This window comes from Macaca thibetana, chromosome 16 (assembly GCF_024542745.1).
Source record: "Macaca thibetana thibetana isolate TM-01 chromosome 16, ASM2454274v1, whole genome shotgun sequence".
NCBI lineage: Eukaryota > Metazoa > Chordata > Mammalia > Primates > Cercopithecidae > Macaca > Macaca thibetana.
Window position 1 is genome coordinate 58,545,574 of NC_065593.1, and position 12,476 is coordinate 58,558,049.

Below are 12,476 nucleotides of genomic sequence, written 5' to 3' on the forward strand. Positions count from 1 at the left end.
CGGGTGCTTCGGCCTGGCCGGGGCGCCCAGGGGCTGCAGGTGTCCCCCTACTGCGTTCAGGTATGAACTGGGAGTGTGTGGCCCCGGCCAGGCCCATTGCAGATTGGAAAGGGGCTCTTCAGGGGTTTGGGCCCACAGAGCACCATGTACCCTGCAGACCGGAGGCCCAGCTGGACGGAATCTCGCTGCAGGGTCGCCCTTGGGGGCTTCCCACAGCCAGGTGGGGCTGGGGGATGGGAGAAGGCGTCTTCCTTCCCCCTCTCACACGGCGGCCCTGTCCCCCAGCCATTGTCACCCATGGCCCTGATCCTGCCCCCACCCCAGTTCACACCAGCACCCCCAGCAGACACACCAGGCTGCGTCATTCATTTAATGCTGCTTTTCTTCCATTTTCCGGCAAAAGTTGGGTCCGCCCTCACAGCTGCCTCCTCTTACCCAACAGCTTCTGCCCAGGTGTGTGGTCACCCTGAGTTACCCCATGAGAACCCCTCGGCTGGCCAGGGCTGGTCATGGTGCTACTTCTTCTTTGGAATTTTCTCCTTTTTGATCAATTCAGAAAATTCTAGAGCAGGAGACCAATTTCTAGTTAGTACCCCTGTTTTGTGTCCCCCAATCCCTGTAAGCCCTTTAACTCTCAAAGGAGGCAGAGGGAGTGTGCCTGGACGACACAGTCCCCAAGCCCTTGGGTAGGGACCAGGCCTCCAGCCTGTCTGGCCGGGGCCCCACGCTGGAGCTGTTTGCCCTGGGCCAGGCTGCTTGGTCGTGATGAGTTGACCCCAGCCGGGGACTGGGGACTTGCAGTGGCCTGGGTCTCTGCAGGGACTCTCAGGAATTCCACCAGACCCTCTGAGAACAGGTGCTCCTCCTATGATCATCTCTTAGTGGGGAAACTGAGGCACGGAGCAGCTGGGGGCCCTGGGTTCTGAGAGGGGCCAGGCTGCTCGCCAAGCCTTGTGGCTCCCCACAAGCCAGGTTTGCTGGGGTTTCCAGACCCAGGCAGATGAGGACAGGGCCCATGGCTGGGCAGGGGGTGTCTGGAGGCCCAGCCCACCTCGTGTGCCCTCTGCCCTCCAGGCCTGTGGCCAGCCACTGGGGAGTGAGATGGCCCAGAACTCAGGGCAGCCATGGAGAGCCTCAAAGACCGTGGGCCCCCCAGAAGATGGTATCCCTGAGCCCAGAGACCCCATACCCGCTGGCTCCGCCACAGCTGGCCTTCCCAAAGCCCTCCCGGCCGCCCCTCTGCAGTGGGGCCCTTGGCCCAGGGGAGAGCCCCTCGGCTCCCGGCCCAGCCCAGACCCCTGAGCCTGGATTTCCTCTTCTGTGAGTTGGGTGCTGGTGCCCTCAGGGTGAGGCCATGGGCAAGGGTCGTGGCCTAGCAGGGGAAGGAGGGTCCTGAGGATACCCTGGCTGTGCTGCCCCCACCTTCGTAGTCGATCCTCCCGTCCCCGTCTGTGTCCGCCGCCTGGATCATGGCCTCAGCCTCCTCATCTGTCAGCGGGGCAGTGGGCCCGCTGCTGGGGATGATGGACAGAATGTACCTGGGGCCGAGGGGGCTCGAGTCAGTGCCAACGGGCTTCCAGCCAGTGCCCAGTGGCTCACGAGACGTTCACCCCCCACTTTGTAGGCGAGGACACTTCAGGCCAGGAGCCTGGGCCTGTGGGCCTCCTGGGCCTCTAGCCGGTTCTGGCCCAGCCCTGCCAGCTACAAGGCTAGCCGGGACCCGGTGGGGGAAAGCCAGGTCTGCCAGGTGGGCATTTGGTGTGGTCTGGGTGGCTTGGGCCCCACCCCTCCCCGGCCGCCGGCTGTTACTTGATCTCATTCCACTCAATGAAGCCGCTCCTGTCCTTGTCCAGGGCCTGGAAGGCCTCTCGGATGGCTTCGTCCAGCTGGCCTGAGGCGTGGAACTTGCGCATGTGCTCAAAGAACTTGAGGTAGCTGTAGGATCCTGGGGCAACCAGGCTGGGCTCACGGAGGGGCCAACCTCACTCCCGCCAGGCCTCCAGGGAAGACCCCACCCTGGGATGGGGGCTGCCAGGTCCTGCACCCCCATGTCCCCGCCCGCCGCAGGTCCTGGGGTCCTGGACCCATCAGCCCCGAAAAAGGGGTGAGGTCTCCTGACCACAGCTGGGCTGGATGGGTGGGGGCTGTGCTGGGCGGGGCAGGCTGTACCGTGGTGTCTCATGTCCATGGGCAGCAGCTCAGTGTCCTTGTCTGATAGGGACGTGCCCATGGCCAAGGCCATCTTCTTCATCTGGGAGAAGTCCTCGTCCATCCTGGTCCTGGGGTGGATAGGGAGTCAATTCATGGAGTGCACACATGGATTGGGGGCGCTGCTTGGGCCAGAGCAGACGTAGATGCCGCGTGGTGCTGGGTCCTGCCGTAAAGTGGGAACGATGACAGGTGTCATAGTGTTGGCGTCGTGGCAGGGCCCCTGAGACAGGCTGGGATCCCAGCCAGGCAGATGGGGGTCTGGGCACAGGCAGAGGGGCCAGCGGGAGGGGCCGGGCCATCCTGTGACCCCCACAGCAGCACCTTGTGACCTGCTGGGCTCTCGGGTTGCTGTCCCCAGCGGGGGTTGGGTTCTGGGGCTCAGCACAGCAGCTATCTCAGAGCGCAAGGGGCAGCAGGTGTCCCAGGCTTCTTGGCCCTCTTGAAAGTTCACGGGGTGGTAGAGCCTTCTGGAACGCTCTTGCTGCCAGGAGGGGCGGCCTGTGTTCTCGAATGGGGCTGGGCAGTGGCCAGAGGCATCTCTGCTCTCCTCTGGATAGAGAGGCCATAGGTCAAGGGTTGCAACCCAACCCTGGTGCCCCGGGGGTGTGGGGGTGCCAGCTGCAGCCCTTGGACCAGGTTCTTCTCCCCAACCCATGGTGCCTCCAGCTGCCATGTGATATGGGGAGACACCTGCCCCTTCACGGGGTTGTGCGAAGAGCCAGGAGAGAAGGGAGATGGTGGGGAATGGGCTTGTCTGCTGCTGTGGGGCTGGAGCTGGGCCCCCAAGGCCCCTGCAGTGGCTGATTCCCCCAGCCAGCAGGGTGGTGGTGAGCGGGCATGTGGGGCAGGCCTGGGCCTCCAAGGCCCTCAGGACAGGCCCTGCCCCACTTCATTCAGAGCTGGAACTCTGGTTCCCCTCCTCCAACCCTGGCATCTGGGGGACCCGTTCTGGAAGAGAGGACACCTGCCTCCCACTTGGGGCCCCAGGCCCAATGTCACCTCCTTTATAGAGGAGGGGCTGGGCCAAATTCCACGCTAAACGTGGCTGAGCCAGGAACCAATGTCCCATCTGCCGAGCGCTGGGGGCGCCCCTGGGCTGGGCTCGTTCACCACCCCCAATCCCACTGCTCTCAGGGGTGCCCCCAACAAAGGCAGGGGAGCCTGGGATCCGGGCTGGAGACAGGGTGGAGGCAGGCCTGGAGCTCCAGACTGCTGGTTTATTTATAGCTCCTGCATCGCCGGCCCGGGCTGCAGTTTAACGGGATCCAAGTGAGCCAGGATGTCCTGCGGGGGGAGGCTGTGGGACACCACACGAGCTATCCTTAGGCCCTGCCTGGACTCGGGGGGCTGCCCTCAGTGCCGGGAAAGGCCCTGCCAAAAGGCCTCTTTTTCCCCACTCCCTTTACCCACCCTCCACAGCTGGAGCTCCTGTAGCCTCCAGGCTGGGCTAAGACCCCTCAGAGCACACACCTCCCCAGCATTGCTACATCTGGGTTGCCCCGCCCCGGGCCATTCCGGACCTTCCATTCTTGGAGGCTGTGGTCTGCCCACAGCAACTAGCCTCTGCCACCTAGTCGCCAAGGGCAGATGCTGAGATGAGAGAGGCCTCTCGGGGGAACAGGTGATGGAGGCAGTGGGATCCCTCTGGCAGGGCACGGGGACCAGAGCCGGCTCTGTGTGTCTGCTGGAGTCTGGGGGCCAGAGGCCTTGGACCCGCTGCCCTGCCAGCCACACCCCATCTCCATCCCCACTCAGAGCCTGGGGGCCTAGGGGCCGAGTGAGCAGGTCCAGCTCCCTATGCAGAGGCCCCAGCTCTCAGCCGCCTCTTGTAGCCGTGCCCACAGAGGCTGGCGCCAGCACCCGCGTGCACGCACATGTGCCCCACAGGACTAGGCACGTGCAGCTGTCTTCCATCCGGGGGTCCCCTTGGGGCTCATAGTGGTGATACTGGCAGGAAAGGTCATTCCTTCTCTTTCCACTTCCTTTCCCCACCTCCCCTGGGCTCCCTGGGGTCTCCCAGGGCCACCCTTGTCCTGTGGATGAAGAGGAGGCCCCCAAGTTCCCACCATCCAGCTCGGATAACCTCAGCTGCCAGGGACCCACACCCTTCCTTGGCAGGACTTACCTCTGCCTGGGACCCACAGCCCTCCTTGGCAGGGCTCACCTCTGCCTGGGACCCACAACCCTCCTTGGCAGGGCTCACCTCTGCCTGGGACCCACACCCCTCCTTGGCAGGGCTCACCTCTGCCTGGGACCCACACCCCTCCTTGGCAGGGCTCACCTCTGCCTGGGACCCACACCCCTCCTTGGCAGGGCTCACCTCTGCCTGGCTGCTTTTGAGAGTTCTGGGAAGGTGGGTCAGGCGGGGGTGCGGAGAGGCCCAGGGGCTCCAGCTTTTATACCTGCACGCCTGTTTACATCTTGGGGCTGCAGCTGTCCTCGCCCCTCCCTGGCACTCCAGCCTGGCACAGGCAGCTCCCAGGGGCTCGCAGGCACTTGGTGTGTCCACACTGGGCTGGGCAGACTGACCCTTAACCGCGTCTGGCCTCCCCAAACCTGGGATTGAGTTAGGGAGGAGCAAAGGGCACCAGTGAGCTGGTGAGCGGGTGACCGAGGCCAGCTGGGCAGACAGCAGCTGGAAACCTGAGGTCAGAAGGGCTGAGGGACCTGCCCAAGGTCACGGGGCTGGAACCCAGGCCTCAGGCCTCCAGTGCAGTGGGCTGTACACGGTGGGAGGGGCTGCGGGCGGTGCGTGGGTGCAGGGAGATTGAGGCTGGGGACCCCGTCCACCCAGCTCTGGTGCAGGAAACAGGCTCCAGGGCCAGGCACGTGAGTAGGGTTTGAAGGGGCAGCCAAGTGGGTGCTGCAGCCCAGCCTGGGGGCTTGGGCCGGTGGGAAGGGGCACAGCGCAGCCTGCAGGCTGGTGGGAGTAGGGAGGCTCCAGGCTCCTACGGGACAAAGCTTATCCAGGCCAGGTCCTCCTCACAAACCACGGTGCCTCCCCTGCTGGGGGCCAGGGTGATCCCTGGCTGGCTCTGAATATACCAGGGGCACGGTCCCCTTCTGCCAGGGAGGGTGGTCATGCTGGGCACGGCAGGTCTGTGAGCAAGCCAGGGACGGTGCTGCCTGCCGGGGTGGGGGGCCGGCTTTCTACTGGAGGCCACGGGACCACCAAGGCCTCTTACGTAGGCCGTGGTAGCCTGCTCATTTTGGAGGTGTGAGGATATTGTCCCCACTAATGAAGGTGACAGTCATGATATGTGATGGGTGACAATGAATGTAATAACAGTGTCATCTGCCATTGGCAGGGCCCCGGGGGTCTCGGACTGCCACAGCAGCCTTTTTTTTTTTTTTTTTTTTTTGAGACGGAGTCTCGCTCTGTTGCCCAGGCTGGAGTGCAGTGGCGCGATCTCAGCTCACTGCAAGCTCCGCCTCCCGGGTTCACGCCATTCTCCTGCCTCAGCCTCCGAGTAGCTGGGACTACAGGTGCCCGCCACCTCGCCTGGGTAATTTTTTGTATTTTTAGTAGAGACGGGGTTTCACCGTGTTAGCCAGGATGGTCTCGATCTCCCGACCTCGTGATCCACCCACCTTGGCCTCCCAAAGTGCTGGGGTTACAGGCGTGAGCCACCGCGCCCGGCCCACAGCAGCCTCTTGAAGGAGGCTCCATTATCCTCCTTCTTCAAGAGACCCCAGGAGCTGAGGAGACGAACCCGGTTCCATGTGGTCCCCGACGGGGCTGCAGGGCCCATCCCAGCCGGGTATAGAGGTCGGGGCCACCTGGAGCCTCAGGTCGGATATCAGGGAGATGTCCAGGCCGGGACAGGGAAGGGGACACTGGTGGATCCTCCCAGGTCACTTTCCCAAAGGGCTGAGCCCTGCCTGGCCCCAGCAGCAATTAGTGGCCAGTAAAATTCTTGCCCGACTTTGGCCTTTAAATGAATGTGATTGTTTTAATTAGGATGATTGAAATATTATCTGTAATAACTTTTGGATGAGATGAAGCAGTTAGGATTATTACAGAATATTTGGAATATGCAAGCGAACACGATGCAGATAAAGTCACCTGCAGAACACACGTTTGATGCTGGAGAATGTCCAGGCTCGGTGGGTGCCTTTTCCTCCATTTCCTTAGTGCTTTTCTTCTTTCTTGTTTGCCTTTTTATCATGATAAAATTCACATAGCATAAATTTACCATCGTTGCCCTTTTTAAATTGCTATTATTGATACAGTGTCTTACTCTATCACCCTATCACCCAGGCTGGGATACAGTAGCACAATCTCGGCCCTGCAACCTCCGCCTCCCAGGTTCAAGCAATTTTCCTGTCTCAGGCTCCCAAGTAGCTGGAATTACAGGTGCATGCTGCCACGCCTGACTAATTTCTGTATTTTTAGTAGAGACGGGGTTTCACCATGTTGATCAGGCTGGTCTTGAACTCCTGACCTCAGGTGATCTGCCTACCTTGGCCTCCCAAAGTGCTGGGATTACAGGCATGAGCCACCGTCCCCGGCCACCTTTTTTTTTTTTTTTTTTTTGAGATGGAGTTTTAAGCCAGGAGCGGTGGCTCACACCTGCACAATCCCAGCACTTTGGGAGGCCGAGGTGGGCAGATCACCTGAGGTCAGGAGTTTGAGACCAGCCTGGCCAACATGGTGAAACCCTGTCTCTACTGAAAATACAGAAATTAGCCAGGGGTGGTGGTGGGAGCCTGGAGTTCCAGCTACTTGGGAGGCTGAGGCAGCAGAATTGCTAGAACTCGGGAGGCAGAGGTTGCAGTGAGCTGAGATTGTGCCACTGCACTCCAGCCTGGGTGACAAAAGAAGACTCTGTCTCAAAAAAAAAAAAAAATGGTGAATGATACTCATTTATTGTACATTTTGAGTATTCATTTGTCTGTTCATGGACCCTAGATTTTTCTTCTACCTTTTGGCAATTGTGAATAATGCTGCTATGAACATGGGTGTACAAATGTCTCCCTGAGAGCCTGCTTTCAGTTCTTTTGGGATGATAACTAGAAGTGGAATTGCTGGCTGATGCGGTTGTTCTAATTTAAGTGTTTGAGGAGCTGCCATAGTGTTTCCATGGCAGCCGCACTGTTTTCCATTCCCACTGGCAGCGCACAGGGGCCGACTGCCCCACATCCTCACCAATACTTGTGATTCTCTTCTCTGAGGGTTTTTATTTTAAATAGCAGCCATCCTAAGGGGTGTGAGGTGGCATCTCATTGTGATTTGTTTTGTTTTCATTTTTGTCTTTCGAGATGGAAATTTGCTCTGTCACCCAGGCTGGATTGCAGTGGCATGATCTCGGCTCACTGCAACCTCCGCTTTCTGGGTTCAAGTGATTCTTCTGCCTCAGCCTCCTGAGTAGCTGGGATTACAGGCATGTGCCACCATGCCTGGCTAATTTTTGTATTTTTAGTGGAGATGGGATTTCACCATGTTGACCAGGCTGGTCCTGAACTCCTGGCCTCGGGTGATCCACCCACCTTGGCCTCCCAAAGTGTTGGCATTACAAGCATGAGCCACCGCGTCCCGCCCTTGTTGTAGCTTTGATTTCCATTTGCCTCATGATTAGTGATGGTAGGCATCTTCTCATGGGCTTGTTAGGCAGTTGATATCTTCTTTGGATAAATGTCTATTCAAGTCCTTTGCCCATTTTTGAACTGAATTTTGTTTATTTGTGATTAAGTTTTAGGAGTTCTTCATATATTCTCTCTAAATTTCTGGTTATTAATCTATTTTCGGATATATGATTTGCAAATATTTTCTGCCATTCTTTGGGTTGCCTTTTTAGTCTGTTGATAGTTTCTTTCGACCCACGAGATTTTTTAGTTATCATGAAATCAAAGTTGTCTATTTTTTTCTTTTGTTGACCATGCCTTTGCTGTCATATCCAAGAAATCTTGTCAAATCCCATGTCATGAGGCTTTTGCTCTGTTTTCTTTTAAGAGTTTCATCGGCCGGGCGCGGTGGCTCAAGCCTGTAATCCCAGCACTTTGGGAGGCCGAGACGGGCAGATCACAAGGTCAGGAGATCGAGACCATCCTGGCTAACACGGCGAAACCCCGTCTCTACTAAAAACACAAAAAATTAGCCGGGCGAGGTGGCGGCGCCTGTGGTCCCAGCTACTCGGGAGGCTGAGGCAGGAGAATGGCGTGAACCCGGGAGGCGGAGCTTGCAGTGAGCTGAGATCTGGCCACTGCACTCCAGCCTGGGCGACAGAGCGAGACTCCGTCTCAAAAAAAAAAAAAAAAAAAAAAAAAAGAGTTTCATGTTTTACATTTAGGTCTTTGATCCATTTTGAGTTATTTTCATATATGGTGTTAGGTAAGGGTCCAATTTCATTATTTTGCATGTGGACATCTAGTTTTCCCAGCACGATTTGTTGAAAGACTGTTTTTCCCCATTGAATGGTCTTGGCACTCTTGTCAACAATCGTTGGACCATATTATATGAAGGTTTATTTCTGGGCTCTCTGTTCTTTTTTTTTTTTTTTTTTTTTTTTTTTTTTTGAGACGGAGTCTCACTCTGTTGCCCAGGCTGGACCGTCTCCCGGGTTTATGCCATTCTCCTGCCTCAGCCTCCCGAGTAGCTGGGACTATAGGCGCCCACCACCATGCCTGGCTAGTTTTTTGTATTTTTTTTTTTTTTTTAGTAGAGATGGGATTTCACCATGTTAGCCAGTATGGTCTCGATCTCCTGACCTCGTGATCCGCCCATCTCAGCCTCCCAAAGTGCTGGGATTACAGGCTTGAGCCACCGCGCCCAGCCCTGGGCTCCCTGTTCTATTCCATTGGTCTATATGTCTGTCTGTCTGTGAGTACCATACCATTTTGATTTATGTAGCTTTGTAGTGAGTTTTGAAATCAGGAATTATGAGTCGTCCAGCTTTGTTCTTCTTTTTCAAGATTGTTTTGAATATCTTGGGCCTCTTGAGATTCCATATGAATTTTAGGATGGGCTTCCTATTTCTGCAAAAGTCACTGGGATTTAGATAGGGATTGTGTTGACTCTGTAGATTGCTTTGGGAAGTACTGACATCTTAACACTATTAAATCTTCCAATCCATGAACATAGAATTCTATTTATTTTTGTGTTTCTATTTATTTATGTGTTCTTTAATTTCTTTCAGCAATATTTTGTAGTTTTCATTGTGCAAGTCTTTCACCTCCTTGGTTAAGTTAATTCCTAATTATTTTATTCTTTTTGATGGTACTATACATGGAATTGTTTTTGTCTTTTTTGGGCAAAATGGATAATCCTTTTCAGATTATCCATTGGTAGTGTATAGAAATGCAACTGATACTTGGATGTTGACTTTGTATCTTGCTACTTTGCTGATATCATTAATTAGCTCTAACAGATTTTTTATGGAGTATTTAAAATTCCTTACATATAACATCATATCATCTGTAAACAGAGTAATTTTACATTTTTCTTTTTTCTTTTTTCTTTATTTTGAGATTAAGTCTTGCTCTGTCACTCAGGCTGGAGTGCAGTGGTGTGATCTTGGTTCACTGCAACCTCTGCCTCCCAGGTTCAAGAGATACTCCTGTCTCAGCCTCCCGAGTAGCTGGGACTACAGGCATATGCCACCACACCCAGCTAATTTTTGTATTTTTAGTAGAGATGGGGTTTCACCATGTTGGCCAGGCTGGTCTCAAACTCCTGACCTCAGGTGATCCACCCACCTTGGCCTCCCAAGGTGCTGGGATTACAGGCGTGAGCCACCACACCCGGCCTTACTTTTTCCTTTCCAATGTGAATGCCTTTTATTTCTTTTTCTTGCTTGGTCCGACTGGAACCTCCAGTACTGTGTTGAATAGGAGTGGCGAGAGTGGACATGCTTTTCTTGTTCTTGATCTTAGAGGAAAAGTTTTCAGCCTTTCACCACTGAGTATGATGTTTGCTGTGGGCTTTTCATGGACAGTTTTTATCATGTTGAGGTAGTTTCCTTCTACTCATAGCTTGTTGAGCATTTTTATCATGAAAGGGTGTTGAATTTTGTCAAATGCTTTTTCTACATCAGTTGAGATGATCACGTGTTTTCTGTTCTTTCTTCTGTGAGTGTGGTTTATCACACTGATCAAATTTTGTAGTTGGCTTATCCTTGCATTCGAGGAATAAATCCCACTTGATTATGGTGTATGATCCTTTCCATATGCTGCTGAATTCAGTTTGCCAGCATTTGGTTGAGGATTTTTGAATCTGTGTTCATGAGGGATGTTGGCCTGTATTTTTCTTTCCTTGTAGTCTCTTTGGCTTTGGTGTCAGGGTAATGCTGGCCTCATCGAGTGAGTTAGGAGTGGGTGAAATCAATCTTTTTGGAAAAGTTTGAGAAGAATTGGTGTTTTTTTTTTAAATGTTTGGTGGCATTCACCAGTGAAACTGTCAGGTCCTGGGCCTTTCTTTGATGGGAAACTTTTGATCACTGATTCAATCTCCTTGCTAGTTACAGATCTATTCAGATTTTCTGTTTCTTTGGGATTTAGTCTTGGTAGGTTTTGTGTTTCTTGGAATGTGTCCAATTCTCAGTGCTTTCCTGTAGAGCAAGATATGATATAGGCCTGGCTTTCCAGCTGTGAGCTTGGACAAGCCACATGGTCTGTTCTCTCGGGGCATCTCTGTGTAACATGAGCTTCCACCCCACCCACTGCCTCATGGGGGCTGTAGGGAGGAATGCGAGGGCCCATGGAGATGGCCCACTGGGCCTGGCAGCATCTCCCATGACATACAGGCTGGCCAGGGTGTTTGAGAGGCCAGCAGAAGACACCAGACAACCTGGCTTCCTCCAGTGAGTGGCCAGGCCTGAGCAGCTGTCTGTCTCTGGGTCACTGCAGAGGCCAGGGAGCCACACCAGGGCCCGGCTCATGAAGCTCCTAAAATAAGGGCCCTGGAAGGAGAGGGCATCTCTATGAGGCAGGTGGCTTTTGCAGGCACCTCTCTCCTTGCTGGCGTCTCTCGTTGGGCAGGGCCTTTGTAGGGCTGTCACCACCAGGGTGAAACCAGAACAGGGATACATCAGCTAGGAGCTCCCCCAGCCACGGCCTGTCGGGAAGGAGACGCTTCACTGTGCATTTGTTTTTGATACCCCAATTACAACAGTGAAGAAGGCCTCACACCGCCTCTTCTCCACCCGAAACCACAGGTTTCCCTTCGTGCGGGTGTCCGCCCCTCTGATTCTTACGCAGAGCTGATGTCACCGCGGTGTCTGCTTTCTCAGTGTCACACAACTCTGCAGTTACGATGGCAGATGGCTCCGTGCTGTGCCTGGGAGCTGACAGTCCAGTGACTTTTTTTTTTTTTTTTGAGATGGAGTCTCACTCTGTTGCCCAGGCTGGAGTGCTATGTTGCGGTCTCGGCTCACTGCAACCTCCGCCTCCCGGGTTCAAGCGATTCTCCTGCCTCAGCCTCCCGAGTAGCTAGGATTACAGGTGTCCACCACCACACCACGCCCAGCTAGTTTTTGTATTTTCACCATGTTGGCCAGGCTGATCTTGAACTCCTGACTCCAAGTAAGTGATCCTCCTGCCTCGACCTCCCAAAGTGCTGGGATTAGAGGCGTGAGCCACCGCACCCAGCCCCAGCAACTTTCTTGACTGGCCGTCTGCTGCTGGACCAGGAGAAGCTTCAGGGTTTTTTGTCATTAGATATAACGTTGCAGTGAGTGTTTTTGTCCAAGAAGCCCCTCCCTTTCCTTGGCTACGTTCACAGTAGTGGAATGAGCGGGTCAGAAGGTGGCAGAGTCCATGGTCCTGCCATATTCTTCCCCGTAGGGTTCACCCTATAGCTTTCCCACTGTGCGGGGCTGTCCCGGGTGCCCCCACCCCACACCTAACACTAATAACATTGCAGTCTGTCTCCAGCGAGCAGCCCTGACCTCAGGGTGTGGCTGGATAAACACAGTGTGGTCCGGCCACACAACGGAATGTAACTCAGCTGTAGAAAGGCATGTGGCACCGGCAGGCCAGAGCGAGGAGGAACCCCGGGAGGAACATCCCACTGAGGGACGCGTGGCAGACGCCCCCGCATACCGTGTGATTCCATTTTTATGAAATGTCCAGAATGAGCCCGTTCCTGGGGACTGAGCGCAGAGCGGTGGGGGCCCAGGAGAAGGGAATGGGCAGGCATTGTCTGATGGGCTTGGAGTTTCCTCTTGGGATGGTGAAAATGTTCTGGACGCAGATGGGGGTGCAACGTTGTGAATACAAATGCTACTGAATTGCTCACTTTAAGACGATTCATTTTATATTATGTGAAT

General features: G+C 54.7%; 2 protein-coding genes across 7 annotated transcripts in view; both read right to left on the bottom strand.

Annotated features, from left to right (window-relative positions):
* The window catches only part of NDUFAF8 (NADH:ubiquinone oxidoreductase complex assembly factor 8), a 269,205-nt gene that overhangs the window by 67,466 nt on the left and 189,263 nt on the right, over positions 1 to 12,476 (bottom strand). The gene's annotated exons all lie outside the window — the stretch shown is intronic.
* PVALEF (parvalbumin like EF-hand containing) lies at positions 409 to 2,272 on the bottom strand. Its single transcript, XM_050764101.1, has 4 exons — positions 2,170 to 2,272; positions 1,810 to 1,945; positions 1,423 to 1,538; positions 409 to 562 (listed from the first exon to the last, which is right to left on the bottom strand). Exons 1-4 carry the CDS (start codon positions 2,270 to 2,272, stop codon positions 516 to 518), a joined length of 402 nt encoding a protein of 133 aa, XP_050620058.1. The 3' UTR covers positions 409 to 515.

Coding starts and splice junctions, on each gene's coding strand:
- PVALEF (XM_050764101.1), bottom strand. CDS start 2,272: ATGGACGAGGACTTCTCCCAGATGAAGAAGATGGCCTTGGCCATGGGC. Junction 1,946..2,169: donor CATGGACATGAGACACCACG/GTACAGCCTGCC, acceptor TGGTTGCCCCAG/GATCCTACAGCTACCTCAAG. Junction 1,539..1,809: donor ATTGAGTGGAATGAGATCAA/GTAACAGCCGGC, acceptor CCTCGGCCCCAG/GTACATTCTGTCCATCATCC.